General features: G+C 44.5%; 2 protein-coding genes and 2 non-coding genes across 7 annotated transcripts in view; all 4 read right to left on the reverse strand.

Annotated features, from left to right (window-relative positions):
- Positions 1–2628, reverse strand: part of LOC116061572 (galectin-8-like) — a 13796-nt gene extending 11168 nt beyond the window's left edge. The window contains exon 1 of one of the 2 annotated variants that reach the window (XM_031315868.2): positions 2428–2628. In XM_031315868.2, coding sequence (XP_031171728.1) covers positions 2428–2466 — 39 coding nt within the window. In that variant the 5' untranslated portion in view covers positions 2467–2628. The remainder of the gene's footprint in view (positions 1–2427) is intronic. The other variant, XM_031315858.2, reaches the window with a different exon arrangement.
- Positions 2629–7291: 4663 nt separating this feature from the next.
- The window catches only part of LOC116061527 (ribonucleoside-diphosphate reductase subunit M2), a 28308-nt gene continuing 20599 nt past the window's right edge, over positions 7292–15000 (reverse strand). For 2 of the 3 annotated variants that reach the window (XM_031315796.2, XM_035995103.1), the window contains 10 exons: positions 13060–13158; positions 12474–12542; positions 11179–11325; positions 10613–10729; positions 10277–10410; positions 9195–9289; positions 8893–9026; positions 8539–8643; positions 8141–8254; positions 7292–7743 (listed from right to left, as the gene is read on the reverse strand). In XM_031315796.2, coding sequence (XP_031171656.1) covers positions 7591–7743; positions 8141–8254; positions 8539–8643; positions 8893–9026; positions 9195–9289; positions 10277–10410; positions 10613–10729; positions 11179–11325; positions 12474–12542; positions 13060–13149 — 1158 coding nt within the window. In that variant the 5' untranslated portion in view covers positions 13150–13158 and the 3' untranslated portion in view covers positions 7292–7590. Of the gene's footprint in view, positions 7744–8140; positions 8255–8538; positions 8644–8892; positions 9027–9194; positions 9290–10276; positions 10411–10612; positions 10730–11178; positions 11326–12473; positions 12543–13059; positions 13159–13934; positions 14046–15000 lie in introns of those variants that run through there. The other variant, XM_031315789.2, reaches the window with a different exon arrangement.
- LOC116061904 lies at positions 7947–8085 on the reverse strand. Its single transcript, XR_004107841.1, has one exon. It is a non-coding gene; the product is annotated as a small nucleolar RNA SNORD94 (small nucleolar RNA).
- On the reverse strand, positions 9945–10083 carry LOC116061923. The gene has a single exon (XR_004107850.2). It is a non-coding gene; the product is annotated as a small nucleolar RNA SNORD94 (small nucleolar RNA).

Raw genomic sequence — 15000 nt, forward strand, 5'->3', positions numbered from 1 at the left:
GTATGGCGGCCTAAAGCCTTTACACTTACCTTTTTATGATGTGTACAATACTAAGCTTTTCAAATACAAATTGTTGGCATATTCGTATATTTACACATCATGTTTTAATGTTAAAATGTGGCACAGTAAATCCCACAGCTTAACTTACATAATGGCTACCTCAGCTGTAGGCCATGAAGCCTATATAGCATGATGGATTCACGTTAATGTATATTTCAGACATTTAATGACGATGGATTTTCCGTTTTGTTTAAACCATCCAACAATAATTTGCCAGACCCCCTGCTTTGACTCTGAGGACCCCCCTAGGGGTCCCGGACCCCCTGCATTGACTCTGAGGACCCCCCTAGGGATCCCGGACCCCCTGCATTGACCCTGAGGACCCCCCCTAGGGGTCCCGGACCCCCTGCATTGACTCTGAGGACCCCCCCTAGGGGTCCCGGACCCCCTGCATTGACTCTGAGGACCCCCCTAGGGGTCCCGGACCCCCTGCATTGACTCTGAGGACCCCCTAGGGGTCCCGGACCCCCTACATTGACTCTAAAGACCCCCCCTAGGGATCCCGGACCCCCTACATTGACTCTGGGGACCCCCCTAGGGGTCCCGGACCCCCTACATTGACTCTGGGGACCCCCCTAGGGGTCCCGGACCCCCTGCATTGACTCTGAGGACCCCCTAGGGGTCCCGGACCCCCTACATTGACTCTGAAGACCCCCCTAGGGATCCCGGACCCCCTACATTGACTCTAGGGACCCCCCTAGGGGTCCCGGACCCCCTACATTGACTCTGGGGACCCCCCTAGGGGTCCCGGACCCCCTGCATTGACTCTGAGGACCCCCTAGGGGTCCCGGACCCCCTACATTGACTCTGAGGACCCCCCTAGGGGTCCCGGACCCCCTGTTGAAAATCTCTTCATTAGAACGCAGAATGTGTTTTGAGTTTTTGCTGAAACGTCTAAGTGAGATCTGCAAATTGGGTTTTACCACCATGTGAAATGGTTTAAGGTATTGACAACAGACTGCACAACAAGCTAAATGAGTTCAGGAAACTGAGAACTTTGTTCAGCCAATGGGAGGATGTACTTCCTGCAGCAGCTGAAGGAATTCAACCTGCCAAAGACGATGATGGTGCACTTCTACACAGCCATCATTGAGTCCATCCTCACATCCTCCATCACCATCTGGTACGCTGCTATCGCTGCCAAGGACAAGGGCAGGCTGCAGCGTGTCATTCGGTCAGCTGAGAAGGTGATTGGTGCAATCTGCCACCGCTCCAGGACCTATACGCCACCAGGACTCTGAAGCGAGCTGGAAAGATTGTGGCCGACCCCTCCCACCCCGGACACTCCCCTCTGGCAGGAGGATGAGGTCCATCAGGACCAAAACCTCACGTCACATGAACAGCTTTCTCCCCTCCACCACTAGCCTTCTCAACAAGGCCTGGACCCCCCCTGACTCTCTCCACACCCCACCTCTGGCTCCTCATGCCACTGTTCTCTCTCTGCTGTAATGCTCTTTGCTCTTTATTTATATCTTTATTTTTTAATTGAATACATACTGTGTACATATACTGATACTTATATTGTTTATACCTATACTTGTATTATTTAATATTCCATCTAGAGAATGTGTGACGTGCACCAACAACACCAAAAAAAATTCCTTGCATGTGTTAAAAAACGTACTTGGCAATAAAGCCCTTTCTGATTCTGATTTAGTGTTTCAGCAATTTAGGAAAAACTGTAATACTGGACCAATGTCAAAGCTCGTTGTTCTATCAGTCATTTAGACAGTTAGTGTAGTTATTGTACAGGTCTACATGTTAACGGCAGGAATAAACTAAACGAGAGAAAGAAGCCTATAGAACATCTACATCTTTCATCGACACCAAAATCCATTAGAAATTATGCATATTTTAATATTTTCATTGCGTTTCCTACATACTTACGAACAAAATGACTTAACCCAAGTCGTTAAACAAACTATAAAGAAGCTCTTTTTAATTCGGCATACATGATCCACTCCCATATTGATCCAATTGCAGATCAAATTAAGTATAATTTACGAGTCCGTCAGACGCAGTGCGGAAGATAGCAGTCTGTAACATACCTTTCAGCGGCACATTTTACTGAAATAAAAGTTATTTAATGGATGAGATATGTGCCGAATTCACCAGGAGTACTATCAAATTGAGGTAAGTTTTTTTTTAAGACACGTTATATAAAGACACTGTCACATTATTAAATATTTATGACACTGCGCAGCGGATACAACGAATGTAAATTGAGCGCTTAGCATAGCATAGATGCTAGCTTGCCTACTCAGCGGCTAAATCCTCAATAATAAGTCAATTAAACGTTAATGACACATATAAAAAATGAATTGATGACGATTAATGGACCTAAGATAAAGACAGAAAGTATCTTACCGGGTTTAAAAACGTCTGTCTCGGGGTAGTTGCAGACATTTTCGGAGCAGAAAAGCAGAAACGTGAAGCTAGTCCGAACTTTTGTTTACTTCCTTAGTTAACGTCCAGCACGGCTAATAAAATACAAGGATGAAACAAAACCGGAAATAGGTTAAAAGGTTCCCTTTTTAATCGACACAAATGTAGCTAAACTACGTACTTAATTTCTACTTTTTACAGATTGAATAAGTTTATTCTTTATAATTAAATATTTAATACAGATTGCAGTACGGCGTGATGACGTAGCTGACCGCTCCTTACTAGACTGCAGCCGTTTTTGGAAGGAGGTCAATTCAAGTCTTATGATTCCAATGATGACTGATTTACCTCCACCCGACTCTAATATAATCATAATAATTTTTAGGGATTCTCCCATGTTGAGTGTTTATAGTGTGGTAATACTGCAACTTCATGTTTGTCTGCCACTTCCAGTTTAGCGTTCGCTAAACCCACCAGATTCCATGTAAATAAACAGTACTTTTAGCAACGTAAAACACACTTCATTTAAAGTGGATAGAAACAAAATAAAACTATTAAAAGACGTTTTGGGTCGTCTTTCCACTTTTACAACCATCACAACTCTAGTTTTGGTTGAAATAAACACATAGTTTACTGATTTACATGTGAGAATATGTTGGCTCTATACACGCTAAAAGCACTGATTTTTTACATGGAGTCTGGTGGGTTTAGAGCTAGCGACTTCAGAGCTGTTTCTAGTTAAACAGAAAGGTCTTAAAGAGGTTTTAAAGGTCTATCTCTGTAGGGATCCTTTCATAATGTTGTCAGACACTTATAATAATAATAATCTGAGTCTGTAAATTACCTTTTATTTAGAATATTTGACTTTATAGAATCTGTCATGTTCTCTCTTCAGGGGGGAACATGTTTAGTTTTGTTAAAACTCTAAGAAGTAATGATAATAAACAGTCTCAAGACATAATTAAACATTTTCCTGCACTGGCCGGTGAAATAAAGGCCATTATTGATTACAGTGCAAACAGAAAAGCTGTAGAAATGTGAGTGTGTATTTTTATATTTGTATAATTGCTGCTTTCCTACTCTGGTTGTAAACTGAGTTTTGTCTAGTTTTTTTAGGGCTCCCTCTGGATTCTCCAAGTCAAATTTAAAAAGGTGCCCTGCCACACAAAACCGTTTTTCGTTTTAGGTCCATGTGTTCGTGTTGTGAATGTGAAAATGAACGGCTACCTCCTCTGTCTGCTCTAGAAATCAGGCCAATTACAACAGCTGGTCAGTCTGACATCATGTCGCCTGAGCTCATTACTATTCATGAGCTCACCCAGTTGCGCTCATAGACCGTATATATAATGGACCAGCAGGTCCCGTGTCTCTGGACGGAGACCAGTGAAGTCTCTTTCCCGGTGATGGCTGAGCGTTACTGAGCAGCCTCCAACTGAGCTTGAAGACGTAGATGTGACGTGAGCAACCTGTCTGAAAGTTGGAAGTCTTCTGGTAGCTGTGCCAAGAGAAATCTCAATCATTCCCAATCTAGCAGAGACGGAGAGCGTAGCTATATGTAAGGAGATAACATAGACACAGGCTAATTATTGATCACTAAAATGATAGTTATTAGTAATTAAACTTAAACAGCTAATGGAAGTCCAAACTGCCTGAGAGCTTCTCCTGTACTATACGGTAATTCCTCTACTATGAGACAGTAAGTCTCGTGGTTATGACCCAATCGTTAGCCTAATTTTATAAAAACGTCTGCTACGGAGCCATAACGTGAGCTACAAGGTAATGGAGCCTTTTATACATTGTCGTGTTTCTTTAGAAATAAACAACGGACAAATAGAGTCTTTAAACTCTTCAGATGTAAAGTTATTCTCTGTCAAAGTGACGTCAAAATGAATGGCAGTCAATGGGATGCTAACGGGAGCTGATGGCTTGGTAGCATCAGAATGGCGCCATAGGAGCTACGCGGTCCGAGGAGAAGCTGACCCCCTTGGTTGCGCTGGTTAAAGGATGCTGATAGCCAGGCTCTCATTGGCTAGCTGTTAGCCAATCAGAGTCAAGCAGCTTAGTCCTGCAGGCTTTCTACACCACGCTAGAATGGCTTGAAACAAGGTAACCAAGTTACAGAGTCCATGGTAGACCTTCAGACATTACCACAAAGTCATGAAATACATGCTGCATGTCCTTTAAAAAGGAGAATTCTGGTCAATTCCAACCCGTAGCTCTGTTGTGTGTAAATGTGGAGTTCTGTCAGTAGCGTGAAATACTAAACCCATCGGTGCTGTCTACACCGTGTTATCCTCCCGTTAGCATTATTCAAAGCCAGGCTCAAAACTGACCTTTTTACATCGGCCTTCCCGGCGTCTTAAGTCTTATCCTGCTATGTTTGTAATTAAGTGATTGTCTTTTGATGTCGTTTTAGCCTAAATCACAGATTTGTAAGTGTATTTTATGACCCTGTGGCTAATGCGCTATGTACTAGAGCCCTGCGCGGGACTGTTTTCTTCATCCCGCTCCCGCCGAATTTCTGACCATTACCGCCCGCACCAGCAACATGTGTTACACTCCCGCAAAACTCTGAGAATTTATGCCCGCACAATAATAGAGATGCATTGATGTTGTGTCTTCTCCCGTCCCGCATGAGAAAACACGTCATTTTATAGGTTAATAGGGAGAAGATGAAGGTAAAGGCAGGTGCTTGCTGCTGTTAGATGGGGAGGAAGGAGCAGAAGGAGAGGGAGAGAGGGGGAGGAAGGAGCCGAGGATGAGGGAGAGAGGAGAGGGAGAGAGGGGGAGGAAGGAGCCGAGGATGAGGGAGAGAGGAGAGGGAGAGAGGGGGAGGAAGGAGCCGAGGATGAGGGAGAGAGGAGAGGGAGAGAGGGGGAGGAAGGAGCCGAGGATGAGGGAGGACGGAGTCTTGGCTCGGAGCTCCCCCGTCCTGGGAGGCTCAGACACGCTGGTGTCTGCTCATAGATGGCCTATACAGTATATACTCAGTCAGTATGTATGTATATATACTCAGTCAGTATATATACTCAGTCAGTATGTATGTATATATACTCAGTCAGTATATATACTCAGTCAGTATGTATGTATATATACTCAGTCAGTATATATACTCAGTCAGTATGTATGTATATATACTCAGTCAGTATATATGTATATCTATGGTTTCTGCTGGCGTGGGGGGGTTCCAGGCTACATCCCGATCCCGCAGTGGTTTTTTTAGCCGCCCGCAGCAAAGTTAAAACCGCCCGCTCCCGCGAGATTTGCGTTGGGTCCCGCGGGACCCAATCCCAATGCAGCCCTCTACTAACAGGGCAGGTTTTAAACATGTTTTTAGCCTCTAAACATGATCAAAATGTCATTACAAGTGCCTCCCCATGAGCAGTGACTGGCTGGATTAACAACTTTTATGTCTTTCTGTCACATCTACTGCAGTCAGATTCACTGGTTCACTCAGAAGGAATCACTGCTCATGGGGAGGCTCTTGTAATGACATTTCGAGCATGTTTAGAGGCTAAAAACACGTTTAAAAACGTGCCCGGTTTAAGCCTGTTGGGTGCTAACTCTAGCAGGAGGATAACACGGTGTAGGCAGCAACCCATTGGGTTAGTTTTCTCACTACTGACAGAACTCCACGTTTACACACAGAGCTACGGGTTGAAGTTGACCGGAATTCTCCTTTAAGACTTTCTCAGTCCCTCCAGGATTTCGCGGCCTTTTGATATTGAGTGCAGAAGGAATTTGAAAGACAACCGTTTGTCCCGCCCCTCAGATTGAGCCCAGCCAATGGGGAGTTCCCACACCCAACATCTGGATGTGGGGCTGGCTGGTCAGGCTAATTAAATTGAATAAAAACACCCAAATTCAATGAAAGTAGTGAAGTGATAATGTATCTTACATGTGGAGAGTGTTGTAGGGAACCATCCACGTTACTTTACTTTGAAAATTCGGTTGAAAGAAGACCCAAAATTTCTGGAGGAGGGATAAACTGAACTTTATCAAAGTGGCCATGCAGTAATAAACAGAATTGAGGCGTTTATATATACAGTATATCTGACTTTATTACAAATAAAAAACTACTGTACAAATTATATAAAACACTACAAAACATACTAATATAGCACATTTTATACAAACTATAAAAACAGGGTCTCATCCAAACTCTTCAGGTTATCTGCAGAGTTTAACATTTTAAAAACAGCAGTTATCCAGATAAGGTTTTGGAGGCAGATCCCGGGCTTACCGTCTGCGCTCTGATTGGCTGAAATGCTCAGTTAATAATAATAACAACAACAACAACAACAACAACAACAGGGAATAAAATAGAAGGGATGCACCAAATCCAGGTTTCAGCTTAGTATTCGGCTGAATATTGGGCTTTTTGACGGGGTTCTGGTTTCTGCTGAACCGTAGAATTTTTTCCCAGCGAACCGAACCCTACGCTTGTACTCCACGCGCTACGCTGGTCGCCGTAATGACGGCGCCGTTGATTACAGGAAGGTGTTTACGTAGGTGGAGCGTTCAATGCAGCAGGCTGTGAGGAAGTGGAAATGGAACTGGTGAGCAGAAAAAGTGTAGTTTGGCAGAACTTTCAGTCAAAAGAAGACCATTCAAGTCCAGCTACATGTTCAATCTGTAATGCTGATTAGTCTGGTGGTGGCGAGGACCCTAAACTATACACAACATCACCACTGTTACAACATCTGGTAGGAAACATCTGGAAGAATACGAGTTGTGATGAAGGAATCTACAGACAAAAGCCAGAATGCAGCAACTTCAGGTACGGCAAAGGAAGGACAGTCACTGTTTACTTCATTAATGAGTTTACTGTGTTCATGGACTGAGGATGGGACGAGGATTCAGCAGAATCTCAACCAGGGGACTCGGTATTCAGCCGAACCCCAAAAATCTGGATTCAGTGCATCCCTATAAAATAGTAATTCAAACACCTGAGATAAAACACCTGTTTGTACATGTAGTTCGGAGTGATTCCACTTTGAAGAGACTCCGTGAGAACTTTCTACTCCCGGTTTAGAGTTTGTGTTTTAGGCACGCGATGGCATGGTCGTTGTCCCGCCGTGTGAATGTGTGGCAGAGTGTGCACGTGTCTGCGTGTCTCTGAGAGTGCGTGGCTCCACCTCGGTCTCAGAAGTCTGCGTCCAGCCTGAAGGTGTTGTCGGTGGAGCCTGACATCACGCCCATCCTCTGGTACTCGCCCACTCGCTTCTCAAAGAAGTTGGTCTTCCCCTCCAGAGAGATGTTCTCCATGAAGTCAAAGGGGTTCTCCACCCGGTAGATCTACGGACGCACAACGCAGACACACAACACGCTGGTCAGTTTGGTCCACGTTACAGAGGAACATTTAAACACTGACTGGTTGTTCTGGCCGACAGGAAACCAGTTTCAGACTTTTTAAAAAGACAAAATGAATTAAATTCAACCCCTATATCACAACAGGAACACTCAGGCCCTAAAAAACAATATTTTTTGGTTTGAGGACGTCTGTTCAGACCAGCGTCTGTCTCGTGCTGCTGTCCTTCTGGCAGTGGACCACTCGTCCTCCAATCAGAAGGCCTGCAGCAGCACTCAGCCACCATCATTGGCTGAGGTCCGTACCCCTGCGCTTCTCATCATCACAGACCTCTCTCACGGCTACGTTTAAAATCACCGTCTGGTTGGTTCTGAGTGGAGTTACCTTGGTGAAGCCGAGCTCCAGCATCAGTCTGTCGGCTACAAACTCAATGTACTGCTTCATCAGCTCACAGTTCATCCCAATCAGCTTCACCGGCAGAGCCTCGGTCAGGAACTCCTGATGGGGGGGGGGGGAGACCTTTAGACCCAGTTCAACATCAGGGGTATAAATCACAGGTGTGATACTGATATGATCTATCAACGATATGATATCTGCTGATATCTTAAAGCCCCGATATGATTTTGTATTTTGTGTGATAGTTGTATCGTCCCAGCCCTGTTAACCATGTGTTGGGTGATTGTGTAATAAGATGACATCATAAAGTCTATCATCATGTTGGCGTCTAGCTGCGTCAGCGTGGTGATAGTCTGAGGTCATCAGAGCGTTGAGGATCCACCGACCTGCTCGATCTCCACGGCGTTCCTGATGATCTCGCCGACCGTCGCTGCCGACGGTTTCTTCACCAGGTGTTTGAACATCAGACAGGCAAAGTCACAGTGGAGGCCCTGAAACCACGGCAACAACAGTTACACAACAGCTACACAGAAACCAGACCAACAACAGTTACACAACAGCTACACAACCAGAAACCAGAACAACAGCTACACAACAGCTGAACGTTGACTTTATTTGATATATAAATCAGTAATCTGTGCTGATGTCTAATAATTAATGTCTAATCAATAATGTCTGATAATTAATGTCTGATAATTAATGTCTAATAATTAATGTCTGATCAATAATGCGTGCGTCACCTCGTCTCTGCTGATGAGCTCGTTGGAGAAGGTCAGGCCGGGCATCAGGCCTCTCTTCTTCAGCCAGAAGATGGCGGCGAAGGAACCGGAGAAGAAGATTCCCTCCACGGCGGCGAAGGCGACCACTCGCTCTCCTGGAGGAAGAACAGAGAGATCAACAGCTGACCCCAGACCAGCTCCACTTCCTGTCTGGTGTGTGTAGAGCGAGTACCGACTCTAGAAGCCTAGTGTGTGGGGAATATGTGTGTGTGCCTCTATAAGTCTGTGTGTGTGTGTGTGTGTGCGTGTGTGTGTCTCTTTACCAAATCCGGCGTTCTTGTTGCCGATCCAGTTGATGGCCCAGTCGGCCTTCTTCTTCACACAGGGCAGCGTCTCGATGGCGTTGAACAGGTATTCTCTGCAGGACATTGAACACACCGTCACACTGCTGCCTTCAAAAACAGTTCTAGACACAGCTCACTCTCAACGCCGGCCGTCTCCGCTACGGAGCGGTCGCCACGGGGACCGCCAGCCCACTTCCAAACTGGTGAGGCTGGATTGTGAGAAGGCTGCCGCGGTCAGGATTAAAAAATGGCGGATCAGACCTTTACAAATGTCATTTATACAAATACTTTCTAGTCCCGTAGGGAGAAAACAAGCTGGACGCTCCACCCAGCTGCAGTTTACCGTTACACTACTACCCTGTCGAAATGTACACATACTACACAGAGAGTACACAGCGTACTACACAGAGAGTACACAGCGTACTACATGCAAGTGTACTCCCAGAAGTATCCGACTTGAGACACATCTTTCGTACAAAAGAAATGCTTCTCACTACATGACTTGCCAGGTAGAATTTCAGACTTTCTAAAGTCTGAGACATTCAGAAGTAAATTGAGAACTTGAGTAAAGAGAGAAATGAGGTTTAGGCTCCAGGAATCTTTTAAACCCGTTTCTGTTTGATGATCTGAAGCTGTGGTCCAGTTCAACATCTCCATCTGTTACCTAACGGTAGAGAGAGGCCAGCACAACATGTTGATCACAGTTAGACCTGAGAGGGTTTGAGGACGTCTGTTCAGGCCAGCGTCTGTCTCGTGCTGCTGTCCTTCTGGCAGTGGACCACTCGTCCTCCAATCAGAAGGCCTGCAGCAGCACTCAGCCACCATCATTGGCTGAGGTCCGTACCCCTGCGCTCCTCATCATCACAGACCTCTCTCTCAGTCGGGACTTTAAGGTCAGCTCTCTCTCTAAACAGCCTGAATGTTTCCGTTTCTACGTTCAACATCTCAGATCAACTTTCAGAAAGACTTCATCTCCTGAGGAAACTGACTCTGGGACAACATGGCCCCCTTTTGGTTCTACACCCGTCCTGTCAGAGTGTGTGTGTGTGTGTGTGTCTCACCTCTCTGCTGGCTTCTTGATGTAGGTGTTGATGAGCAGGCTGTACATCTCTGAGTGGATGTTCTCCATGGCGATCTGGAAACCATAGAAACACCTCGCCTCCGTCACCTGCACTTCCTGCGTGAAGCGCTCCACCTGGCGGTCACAGCGAGAACACGCCGTTAGTCAGAGATCACGGCACCACTCAGAAGCAACAATGACTCAGCAGAATCTACTTCACATCCTCAGAGTCATCAGCTACGTTGACATGTTGAGAAGTTAAAACGATAATGTGTAACCAGGGTAACGTGTAACCAGGGTAACGTGTAACCGGGGGTAACATGTGGGGGCTGCTCACCAGGTTCTCGTTGACGATGCCGTCGCTGGCGGCGAAGAACGCCAACACGTGAGAGATGAAGTAGCGCTCCTCGTCCTTCAGAGACTCCCAGTGCTGGCCGTCCTTCGACAGATCCACCTACACCAACAGGAAGTTACATCATCATCATCCAGAGAGACCACACTACAGGAAGTCTCAGTCGACCAATAGGATGAGTTCATTTAATGGACACATCTGGAAACTAGGGCTCGCCACAATAAGGAACTTTTAGTCTCCAAATCTACTTTTAGTCTTTAAATCCTGTCTCCGTGTGTGTGTGTGTGTCTCCTCTGCGGTCCAGAAAGAGGCCTCAGCCTTCTTGTACATCTGCCAGGTGTGTGTGTGTGTGTGTGTGTGTGTGTGTGTGTGTGCGCATGCGTGCTGGTCTGTGTGTGTGTGTTGGTGTGTGTGTCTCTGTGTGTGTGTTGGTCTGTGTGTGTGTGTGTGTGTGTGTTGGTCTGTGTCTGTGTGTGTGTGTGTGTGTCTCTGTGTGTGTGTTGGTCTCTGTGTGTTGGTCTCTGTGTGTGTGTGTTGGTGTGTGTGTGTACCTCCTCTGCGGTCCAGAAAGAGGCCTCAGCCTTCTTGTACATCTGCCAGATGTCGTGGTACTGGATGGGGAAGATGACGAAGCGACGAGGGTTTTCCTTCAGCAGCGGCTCCTCCTCTTCCTCGCTGCTCTTCTTCACAGCTTTGGGCTGAGAGACACACACACACCAGACGCTCAAAATACAAATACACAAACACACAACTACACACTTTACTGCTCCTCTGTCTGCAGCCAGAGGTCTTCATGTTTGAGTGGATGAAATCAGAGATCAGACCAGGAACTGGGAGGATTCCCAGCTTCTGTGGGTCAGATATTATACTTCATATCTCCACAATGAGTGGGTTATCTTTGGAGGAGTCGGGATTTTCAAACAAACTGTTTGAAGACGTCAACTTGGTCTCTGGGAAACATTTTAGAAACCTGACGACTGAAAAATCAATAATCATTGAGTGTCTAAAGGAGAATCCTGGCACACATGGCGTGTGTGTTTGTGATCTGTAGTGAATGATAGGGGTGTGTCTCTGTGTGTGTGATCTGTAATGATCACAGATGTTGTCAAGTCGTACTTACATTGAAAAACAGATCAAATGGACTGTGTGTGTGTCTGTGTCTGCATGTGTGTGTTAAATCTGTATTCAAAGAGCCTAAAGCTCATAACTGACTTAAATAGTTACTTTGTCAAGTTGTACTTATTTCAAAAAATTGATAAAATGGACTTAACTGCTTCAAGAAATGCCATATACATATAAGTTCATAAAGTAACATAAGATAGAGTGCAAGACAACAAGTTAAAAGTAAAGTAAGATTAGGTAACGCTATCATCCTTTAAACATAGTCAATATGTTTATAAAGTAAGATTAGGTTAAACAGATTAATGTTGCTTTACGATGATTGTACAATAATCATTTTAACCTAATTACTGTTTGTCACTTATTGACTAGTTTCTTCTCATCTTATCCTGAGATGAAGACATTTACTGCTGCTCAGGATTAAAGAGGAAAATAATCTAAAGTTTGGTAGCAAACAATGACTAAAGTCTGCACACATTTCTTATTGATCATCCACATTTAGAAGAAACTAAAATGTGATTTCATCTCTAACAAACTAAAGAAGTAGCTCATTAACAGTTAACAGCTGATCGTTCATGTTTGGCGCCAGAACTGACATTTTAGGCGCCATTTGACCCCAATAACCGAGCCGAACTGATGATCATTGACTTGGATATGACTGCAGATGATGTTTCTGTTAAATAAGATGAAAACCTTGAAGATTTCAGCTGATTTTGGACTCACTTACCGCAGCGTCGTCGAAGATTTTTCGCGCGGTTTTAGACGCCAAAATGCGGGTCGTGTTCAGGCTCGGTGGCTGGAAGAGAAACAAGAAATACTCAAAACTACTCTAAACTCTTCACTCAAAACGTATACATTTAGTTAGAGTGAAACACATTAAAAGTTAGTTAAAATCAGGCTGAAGTGAGCAGCTACTCCAGACTTCACTCAGAAATACGACAATTACAACATATCATCGCTCACCATCAAATGTAGAGACAATATATAACAAATTTACACTTCGTCTTAGGCTATATGTTGTAATAGTGTAATCGGCCATCATGGAGTGTATATAACTAGATGTCTGTATATCAAATATTTGACTTAAAACAGAGATTTCGTACGGAGTTCCTCTTAAAGCTGAACTGTAGCTAGCTACAGAGCTCCATTCAGATAAACTACACTTTAACGTTTGATCGCATATTGTCAAATGTAGTTACCACATAGAAGATAAATTAACATATTGTCCTAAGGTGCTATAACGTTACAACTTATCGGCTGAGGCTACAAGGCACGAAAACACAAATTTGTGAAATTATTTTAACGTTTCTTACCGTGTTTTCTTTGTTCAGAGACATGTTGTCCATCTTACTGCTGACTGAGTTTTCATTCTTCACGGAGAGAGGAGAGCGAGCAGAAAGCATTTTTATACCCTGGAGTTCACACGGACAGAAAAATAAAAATATAAATTAACTTAAATTAAAAGTTGGCGTAAAACAAAGAGAGGAAATCTACACTAACAAGCACAGCAAACACAGACGAAGAGCAGAGACTGAAGCGGATTCTGTTGTCCGCTCGCCCTTTTTATTGAAATCTTGGCGCTAGAACGCAGCAGGCCAATAGAAACGCAGCTCGTGCCGGCTCTTTAAACTGACGCTGCAGCGGAGCCAATCAGACGGCGAGCAGAGACCAAGATGCGGGAAATTTCAAACAGCTGAGCTTTTGTCTGTGCGAGTTACAAAACTGCCATAAACCGATGTTACAAAACCTTTAAAATGAGCGTTTACGCAACATATCTGATTTTGACAAAGACTCCCTTTGTTATACATTAAAACCTTTAAACTGTAATACAAAAATAGCGTCATAAAGTTCAAAAGCGAAGTTGAAATCGCAAAAAGTAAACGTCTTTTTATTTTATCTCCATTAACTCCTATTTTCAATATTTCCCGCTGCCGCCATTTTTGTCACAAAAAGGCGTTGTCACAACAATTTAGCGCCAAAATAATACTTTTACACATGACGTATTAATATATCTCCACATTTAGAGGCGTTATTTGTATTATCAGGTATAATAACTACTAACTGTAGCCTAAAAAGTGCCCAACTGTCAGACAAGGCAACACATTGCGTTAATTCTCCCGTCACTTCGACAGAATAAACACCGAAAAAAGACAGAATTATTGTGTATTTGTGTTCCGGACTCACTTACCGTGTTGCAGCTTTTATGTGTTCAAGTTTCAGGCTCCAAAACGAAAGTTTTAGCTGCTAAAAATCAGATTTTATTAAGAGAAGGACTTCCCTCGGCGAAGCTGACATGACATAGCAACTGTTTCCAGGTCGCTGCCGAAGCGAGAGCTCTGATTGGCTGTTTTGGGAAGACAACGACAGAGCCTGTGGGTGTACGTCACGGTCAGAGACGCCACCTAGCGGCCAGGAAGAAGTTTGTTAGACACACACACACACACACACACACACACACACACACACACACACACACACACACACACACACACACACACACACACACACACACACACACACACACAGAGACAGAGAGACACAGACAGACACACACACACACACACACACACACACACACACACACACACACACACACACACAGAGACACACACACACACACACACACACACACACACACACACACACACACAGAGACACACACACAGACACACACACAGAGACACACACACACACACACACACACACACACACACACAGAGAGATAATGTGTCTCTGTGTGTGTGTGTGTGTGTGTGTGTGTGTGTGTGTGTGTCTGTCTGTGTGTGTGTGTCTCTGTGTGTGTGTGTGTGTGTGTGTGTGTGTGTGTGTGTGTCTGTGTGTGTGTGTGTGTGTGTGTGTGTGTGTGTGTGTGTGTGTGTGTGTCTCTGTGTGTGTGTGTGTGTGTGTGTGTGTGTGTCTGTGTGTGTGTCTGTGTGTGTGTGTGTCTCTGTGTGTGTGTGTGTGTGTGTGTGTGTGTGTGTGTCTCTGTCTGTGTGTGTCTCTGTGTGTGTGTGTGTGTGTGTGTGTGTGTGTGTGTGTGTGTGTGTGTCTCTGTGTGTGTGTGTGTGTGTCTGTGTGTGTGTGTGTGTGTGTGTGTATATGTGTGTGTGTGTGTGTGTGTGTGTGTGTGTGTGTGTGTGTGTGTGTGTGTGTGTGTATATATACATAAGCTGATTTATTCTTTTTAAACTACAAACAAAGAAAATTTTCCTTTAAAAAAAAAAGTAGTTTTATTTAAATCCAGAGAAAACAGC

Source organism: Sander lucioperca, chromosome 19 (genome assembly GCF_008315115.2).
Source record: "Sander lucioperca isolate FBNREF2018 chromosome 19, SLUC_FBN_1.2, whole genome shotgun sequence".
Lineage (NCBI taxonomy): Eukaryota > Metazoa > Chordata > Actinopteri > Perciformes > Percidae > Sander > Sander lucioperca.